This window comes from Salmo salar, unplaced genomic scaffold, assembly GCF_905237065.1.
Source record: "Salmo salar unplaced genomic scaffold, Ssal_v3.1, whole genome shotgun sequence".
NCBI classification, from domain to species: Eukaryota; Metazoa; Chordata; class Actinopteri; order Salmoniformes; family Salmonidae; genus Salmo; species Salmo salar.
Window position 1 is genome coordinate 6,476 of NW_025549674.1, and position 8,525 is coordinate 15,000.

General features: G+C 43.0%; 1 protein-coding gene across 1 annotated transcript in view; it reads left to right on the top strand.

Moving 5' to 3' along the window:
• Nucleotides 1-1,445: 1,445 nt before the first annotated feature.
• The window catches only part of LOC106613827 (growth hormone-inducible transmembrane protein-like), a gene marked incomplete at its 5' end in the record, with an annotated part of 52,093 nt that continues 45,013 nt past the window's right edge, over nucleotides 1,446-8,525 (top strand). Inside the window, 2 exons of the mRNA XM_045713455.1 lie at nucleotides 1,446-1,575; nucleotides 1,798-1,909. Of these exons, the coding sequence (XP_045569411.1) occupies nucleotides 1,446-1,575; nucleotides 1,798-1,909 (242 nt within the window). The remainder of the gene's footprint in view (nucleotides 1,576-1,797; nucleotides 1,910-8,525) is intronic.

Genomic DNA, 8,525 nt, shown 5'->3' on the forward strand with positions numbered 1-8,525 from the left:
TTCCAGTGGGTCAGAAGTTTATATACACTAAGTTGACTGTGCCTTTAAACAGCTTGGAAAATTCCAAATTCCAAATGCCTGAAGGTACCACGTTCATCTGTACAAACAATAATGTGTAAGTATAAACACCATGGGACCACGCAGCCGTCATACCACTCAGGAAGGAGACGCGTTCTGTCTCCTAGAGATGAACGTACTTTGGTGCGAAAATTGCAAATCAATCCCAGAACAACAGCAAAGGACCTTGTGAAGGTGCTGGAGGAAACGGGTACAAAAGTATCTATTTCCACAGTAAAACGAGTCCTATATCGACATAACCTGAAAGGCCGCTCAGAAAGGAAGAAGCCACTGCTCCAAAACCGCCATAAAAAAGCCAAACTACGGTTTGCAGCTGCACATGGGGACAAAGATTGTACTTTTTGGAGAAATGTTCTCTGGTCTGATGAAACAAAAATAGAACTGTTTGGCCATAATGACCATCGTTATGTTTGGAGGATTAAAGGGGGATGCTTGCAGGCTGAAGAACACCATCACCACAATTCTGTAGATGTTGCTTCTATCTCATATATATATATATATATATTGAAGCAACATCTCAAGACATCAGCCAGGAAGTTAAAGCTTGGTCGCAAATGGGTTTTCCAAATGGACAATGACTCCAAGCATACTTCCAAAGTTGTGGCAAAATGGCTTAAGGACAACAAAGTCAAGGTATTGGTATTTTTTTTGTGTGTGGATGGGCTACTTGCTCAGCCTGCAAATGAAAGATTTGCGCATCATCCTCTTTCTGTGCCGGTATTCTTTTCATTCAGGACAGTAGTTTTCCGTTGGTACTGGCGCGCTGTGCCACTGGCAAATTTACCTGAATGCCAAGCCCTGCAAGGTCATGCTAATTAAAGTTGGCTAGTCATTATTAGCCTGGTTCTGTATGGAATGCAGGCACATTATGGGACACAGGTAATGACTAGAGCCCTGCCAGTACTGAGGAGGATGATGATGATGATAAATGGACCCGTTTTAGACAATGGTTAATGCGTTACGGTGGGGGGGTTCTACTAAGATAACATATGGAGTTGTTTTAACATGGTCATACCATGGATCATTTAGCTATTCCATTGAGTTTTAGGACCCTTAAGATATAAAAAAATAATTATATCTAATTTTATTTATATCTAGTTTCATCAAATATTATATATATATAATATTTGATGAAACATTGAATTTAGCCTTACTGCTATTAGCCCATAGAAACACATTGAATAACAACTTCATACATGGATAAACAGATTTTTATGGCAATTATTATTTATTTATTATGCTAATAAGATTGCTGCGGGGCTACGGACATCGACTCATTTTTCTTTGAAAGACACTACCTGTGGACAATTTGTATGTCTTCAATTGTAGGTCAACATGCTGTAATAATAACTGATTCTGGGTAATATTTAAGCTTTATTTTCCTCTTTCATCAGGGCTATTCCACCAAATCCAGATTTGGTTTCCGTGGTGGGAAAACGGCCAAGGACCAGCTCCAACAGGCAGCTTTCCAGCCAGCAACTGATACTGCCATCAGAAGTGAATATATTGACTTGCTAAACCACTTTTAAAAATGTCACCTCACAACACAAACGACTGCTTGCGAGGGGGGCAGGATGGACCTGTCATGTAAACATAGCTGAAATAAACACAGGCCCATCTCACACCCCTCACAGTTACATCATGAAGTCAGTACCTTTAACATGTGCCGGTCAGCACCAGGTTTTAACTGGTGTAAATGTGCTATTTATTCCCTTACAGTGGATAACATGGGCAGGATGTTCCTGGCTGGAGGGGCTGCTGTAGGCCTGGGAGCTCTGTGCTACTACGGATTAGGCATGTCCAATGAGATCGGTGCCATCGAGAGGGCAGTGTAAGTGCTGATGCTTCCATTGGTAGTGTGTGTTGTACTAGTGTTGTCCCATGGTAGTGTGTGTTGTACTAGTGTTGTCCCTTGGTAGTGTGTGTGTATTGTACTGGTATTATCCCATGGTAGTGTGTGTGTGTTGTACTAGTGTTGTCCCTTGGTAGTGTGTGTGTATTGTACTGGTATTATCCCATGGTAGTAGTGTGTGTGTGTTGTACTGGTATTATCCCATGGTAGTAGTGTGTGTGTGTTGTACTGGTATTATCCAATGGTAGTGTGTGTGTGTGTGTGTGTGTGTGTGTGTGTTGTACTGGTATTATCCCATGGTAGTGTGTGTGTGTGTGTGTGTGTGTGTGTGTGTGTTGTACTGGTATTATCCCATGGTAGTGTGTGTGTGTTGTACTGGTATTATCCCATGGTAGTGTGTGTGTGTTGTACTGGTATTATCCCATGGTAGTGTGTGTGTGTCTGTGTGTTGTACTGGTATTATCCCATGGTAGTGTGTGTGTGTGTTGTACTGGTATTATCCCATGGTAGTGTGTGTGTGTATGTGTGTTGTACTGGTATTATCCCATGGTAGTGTGTGTGTGTGTGTGTGTGTGTGTGTGTGTTGTACTGGTATTATCCCATGGTAGTGTGTGTGTGTGTGTGTGTGTGTGTGTGTGTTGTACTGGTATTATCCCATGGTAGTGTGTGTGTTGTACTGGTATTATCCCATGGTAGTGTGTGTGTGTGTGTGTTGTACTGGTATTATCCCATGGTAGTGTGTGTTTGTGTGTGTATGTGTGTGTTGTACTGGTATTATCCCATGGTAGTGTGTGTGTGTGTGTGTGTGTTGTACTGGTATTATCCCATGGTAGTGTGTGTGTGTGTTGTACTGGTATTATCCCATGGTAGTGTGTGTGTGTGTTGTACTGGTATTATCCCATGGTAGTGTGTGTGTGTGTGTGTGTGTTGTACTGGTATTATCCCATTGTAGTGTGTGTGTGTGTGTGTGTGTGTGTGTTGTACTGGTATTATCCCATGGTAGTGTGTGTGTGTTGTACTGGTATTATCCCATGGTAGTGTGTGTGTGTGTATTGTACTGGTATTATCCCATGGTTGTGTGTGTGTGTGTGTTGTACTGGTATTATCCCATGGTTGTGTGTGTGTGTTGTACTGGTATTATCCCATGGTTGTGTGTGTGTGTTGTACTGGTATTATCCCATGGTAGTGTGTGTGTGTGTGTGTGTGTGTTGTACTGGTATTATCCCATGGTAGTGTGTGTGTGTTTTGTACTGGTATTATCCCATGGTAGTGTGTGTGTGTGTGTGTGTCTGTGTTGTACTGGTATTATCCCATGGTAGTGTGTGTGTGTGTGTGTCTGTGTTGTACTGGTATTATCCCACGGTAGTGTGTTTTGTGCTGGTATTATCCCACGGTAGTGTGTGTTGTACTGGTATTATCCCATGGTAGTGTGTGTTGTACTGGTATTATCCCATGGTAGTGTGTGTTGTACTGGTATTATCCCATGGTAGTGTGTGTTGTCCTGGTATTATCCCATGGTAGTGTGTGTGTGTGTGTGTGTGTGTGTGTGTGTGTGTGTGTGTGTGTGTGTGTGTGTGTGTGTGTGTGTGTGTGTGTGTGTGTGTCTGTGTTGTACTGGTATTATCCCATGGTAGTGTGTGTGTGTGTGTGTGTTGTACTGGTATTATCCCATGGTAGTGTGTGTGTGTGTGTGTGTGTGTGTGTGTGTGTGTGTGTGTGTGTGTGTGTGTGTGTGTGTGTGTGTGTGTTGTACTGGTATTATCCCATGGTAGTGTGTGTGTGTGTGTGTGTGTGTTGTACTGGTATTATCCCATGGTAGTGTGTGTGTGTGTGTGTGTGTGTGTGTGTGTGTGTGTGTGTGTGTTGTACTGGTATTATCCCATGGTAGTGTGTGTGTGTGTTGTACTGGTATTATCCCATGGTAGTGTGTGTGTCTGTGTGTGTGTGTGTGTTGTACTGGTATTATCCCATGGTAGTGTGTGTGTGTGTGTGTTGTACTGGTATTATCCCATGGTAGTGTGTGTGTGTGTGTGTTGTACTGGTTATATCCCATGGTAGTGTGTGTGTGTTGTACTGGTATTATCCCATGGTAGTGTGTGTGTGTGTTGTACTGGTATTATCCCATGGTAGTGTGTGTGTATTGTACTGGTATTATCCCATGGTTGTGTGTGTGTGTGTGTTGTACTGGTATTATCCCATGGTTGTGTGTGTGTGTTGTACTGGTATTATCCCATGGTAGTGTGTGTGTGTGTTTTGTACTGGTATTATCCCATGGTAGTGTGTGTGTGTTTTGTACTGGTATTATCCCATGGTAGTGTGTGTGTGTGTGTTTTGTACTGGTATTATCCCATGGTAGTGTGTGTGTGTGTGTGTGTGTGTGTCTGTGTTGTACTGGTATTATCCCATGGTAGTGTGTGTGTGTGTGTGTGTGTGTGTGTGTTTTGTACTGGTATTATCCCACGGTAGTGTGTTTTGTACTGGTATTATCCCACGGTAGTGTGTGTTGTACTGGTATTATCCCATGGTAGTGTGTGTTGTACTGGTATTATCCCACGGTAGTGTGTGTTGTACTGGTATTATCCCATGGTAGTGTGTGTTGTACTGGTATTTTCCCATGATAGTGTGTGTGTGTGTGTGTGTGTTTTGTACTGGTATTATCCCATGGTAGTGTGTGTGTGTGTGTGTGTGTGTTTGTTGTACTGGTATTATCCCATGGTAGTGTGTGTGTGTTGTACTGGTATTATCCCATGGTAGTGTGTGTTTGTGTGTGTGTTGTACTGGTATTATCCCATGGTAGTGTGTGTTGTACTGGTATTATCCCATGGTAGTGTGTGTGTGTGTGTGTTTTGTACTGGTATTATCCCATGGTAGTGTGTGTGTGTGTGTGTGTGTGTGTGTGTTTGTTGTACTGGTATTATCCCATGGTAGTGTGTGTGTGTTGTACTGGTATTATCCCATGGTAGTGTGTGTTTGTGTGTGTGTTGTACTGGTATTATCCCATGGTAGTGTGTGTGTGTTGTACTGGTATTATCCCATGGTAGTGTGTGTGTGTTGTACTGGTATTATCCCATGGTAGTGTGTGTCTGTGTGTTGTACTGGTATTATCCCATGGTAGTGTGTGTCTGTGTGTTGTACTGGTATTATCCCATGTTAGTGTGTGTGTGTGTGTTGTACTGGTATTATCCCATGGTTGTGTGTGTGTGTGTTTGTTGTACTGGTATTATCCCATGGTTGTGTGTGTGTGTGTTTGTTGTACTGGTATTATCCCATGGTAGTGTGTGTGTGTTGTACTGGTATTATCCCATGGTAGTGTGTGTATGTTGTACTGGTATTATCCCATGGTAGTGTGTGTGTGTTGTACTGGTATTATCCCATGGTAGTGTGTGTGTGTTGTACTGGTATTATCCCATGGTAGTGTGTGTGTGTTGTACTGGTATTATCCCATGGTAGTGTGTGTGTGTTGTACTGGTATTATCCCATGGTAGTGTGTGTGTGTTGTACTGGTATTATCCCATGGTAGTGTGTGTGTGTGTGTGTGTTGTACTGGTATTATCCCATGGTTGTGTGTGTGTGTGTGTTGTACTGGTATTATCCCATGGTTGTGTGTGTGTGTGTGTTGTACTGGTATTATCCCATGGTAGTGTGTGTGTGTGTGTTGTACTGGTATTATCCCATGGTTGTGTGTGTGTGTGTGTTGTACTGGTATTATCCCATGGTAGTGTGTGTGTGTGTGTTGTACTGGTATTATCCCATGGTTGTGTGTGTGTGTGTTGTACTGGTATTATCCCATGGTAGTGTGTGTGTGTTGTACTGGTATTATCCCATGGTAGTGTGTGTGTGTGTTGTACTGGTATTATCCCATGGTAGTGTGTGTGTGTGTGTTGTACTGGTATTATCCCATGGTTGTGTGTGTGTGTGTTGTACTGGTATTATCCCATGGTAGTGTGTGTGTGTTGTACTGGTATTATCCCATGGTAGTAGTGTGTGTGTGTGTGTGTGTGTGTGTGTGTGTGTGTGTGTGTGTTGTACTGGTATTATCCCATGGTAGTGTGTGTTGTACTGGTATTATCCCATGGTAGTGTGTGTTGTACTGGTATTATCCCATGGTAGTGTGTGTGTGTCTGTGTGTGTGTGTGTTGTACTGGTATTATCCCATGGTAGTGTGTGTGTGTGTGTTGTACTGGTATTATCCCATGGTAGTGTGTGTGTGTGTGTGTGTGTGTGTGTGTGTCGTGTGTGTGTTGTACTGGTATTATCCCATGGTAGTGTGTGTGTGTGTGTGTGTGTGTGTGTGTGTGTTGTACTGGTATTATCCCATGGTAGTGTGTGTGTTGTACTGGTATTATCCCATGGTAGTGTGTGTGTGTGTGTGTTGTACTGGTATTATCCCATGGTAGTGTGTGTTTGTGTGTGTATGTGTGTGTTGTACTGGTATTATCCCATGGTAGTGTGTGTGTGTGTGTGTGTGTGTTGTACTGGTATTATCCCATGGTAGTGTGTGTGTGTGTTGTACTGGTATTATCCCATGGTAGTGTGTGTGTGTGTTGTACTGGTATTATCCCATGGTAGTGTGTGTGTGTGTGTGTGTGTTGTACTGGTATTATCCCATGGTAGTGTGTGTGTGTGTGTTGTACTGGTATTATCCCATGGTAGTGTGTGTGTGTTGTACTGGTATTATCCCATGGTAGTGTGTGTGTGTGTGTATTGTACTGGTATTATCCCATGGTTGTGTGTGTGTGTGTGTTGTACTGGTATTATCCCATGGTTGTGTGTGTGTGTTGTACTGGTATTATCCCATGGTTGTGTGTGTGTGTTGTACTGGTATTATCCCATGGTAGTGTGTGTGTGTGTGTGTGTGTGTGTGTGTTGTACTGGTATTATCCCATGGTAGTGTGTGTGTGTTTTGTACTGGTATTATCCCATGGTAGTGTGTGTGTGTGTGTGTGTGTCTGTGTTGTACTGGTATTATCCCATGGTAGTGTGTGTGTGTGTGTGTCTGTGTTGTACTGGTATTATCCCACGGTAGTGTGTTTTGTACTGGTATTATCCCACGGTAGTGTGTGTTGTACTGGTATTATCCCATGGTAGTGTGTGTTGTACTGGTATTATCCCATGGTAGTGTGTGTTGTACTGGTATTATCCCATGGTAGTGTGTGTTGTACTGGTATTATCCCATGGTAGTGTGTTTTGTACTGGTATTATCCCACGGTAGTGTGTGTTGTACTGGTATTATCCCATGGTAGTGTGTGTTGTACTGGTATTATCCCATGGTAGTGTGTGTTTGTACTGGTATTATCCCATGGTAGTGTGTGTGTGTGTGTGTGTGTGTGTGTGTGTGTGTGTGTGTGTGTGTGTCTGTGTTGTACTGGTATTATCCCATGGTAGTGTGTGTTTGTGTGTGTGTTGTACTGGTATTATCCCATGGTAGTGTGTGTGTGTGTGTGTGTGTGTTGTACTGGTATTATCCCATGGTAGTGTGTGTGTGTGTGTGTGTGTGTGTTGTACTGGTATTATCCCATGGTAGTGTGTGTGTGTGTGTGTGTGTGTGTGTGTGTGTGTGTGTGTGTGTGTGTGTGTGTGTGTGTGTGTGTGTGTGTGTGTGTTGTACTGGTATTATCCCATGGTAGTGTGTGTGTGTGTTGTACTGGTATTATCCCATGGTAGTGTGTGTGTGTGTGTGTGTCTGTGTGTGTGTGTGTTGTACTGGTATTATCCCATGGTAGTGTGTGTGTGTGTGTGTGTTGTACTGGTATTATCCCATGGTAGTGTGTGTGTGTGTGTGTGTTGTACTGGTTATATCCCATGGTAGTGTGTGTGTGTTGTACTGGTATTATCCCATGGTAGTGTGTGTGTGTGTTGTACTGGTATTATCCCATGGTAGTGTGTGTGTATTGTACTGGTATTATCCCATGGTTGTGTGTGTGTGTGTGTTGTACTGGTATTATCCCATGGTTGTGTGTGTGTGTTGTACTGGTATTATCCCATGGTAGTGTGTGTGTGTGTTTTGTACTGGTATTATCCCATGGTAGTGTGTGTGTGTTTTGTACTGGTATTATCCCATGGTAGTGTGTGTGTGTGTGTTTTGTACTGGTATTATCCCATGGTAGTGTGTGTGTGTGTGTGTGTGTGTGTCTGTGTTGTACTGGTATTATCCCATGGTAGTGTGTGTGTGTGTGTGTGTGTGTGTTGTACTGGTATTATCCCATGGTAGTGTGTGTGTGTGTTGTACTGGTATTATCCCATGGTAGTGTGTGTGTGTGTGTTGTACTGGTATTATCCCATGGTAGTGTGTGTGTATTGTGCTGGTATTATCCCATGGTAGTGTGTGTGTATTATACTGGTATTATCCCACGGTAGTGTGTTTTGTACTGGTATTATCCCACGGTAGTGTGTGTTGTACTGGTATTATCCCATGGTAGTGTGTGTTGTACTGGTATTATCCCACGGTAGTGTGTGTTGTACTGGTATTATCCCATGGTAGTGTGTGTTGTACTGGTATTTTCCCATGATAGTGTGTGTGTGTGTGTTTTGTACTGGTATTATCCCATGGTAGTGTGTGTGTGTGTGTGTGTGTTTGTTGTACTGGTATTATCCC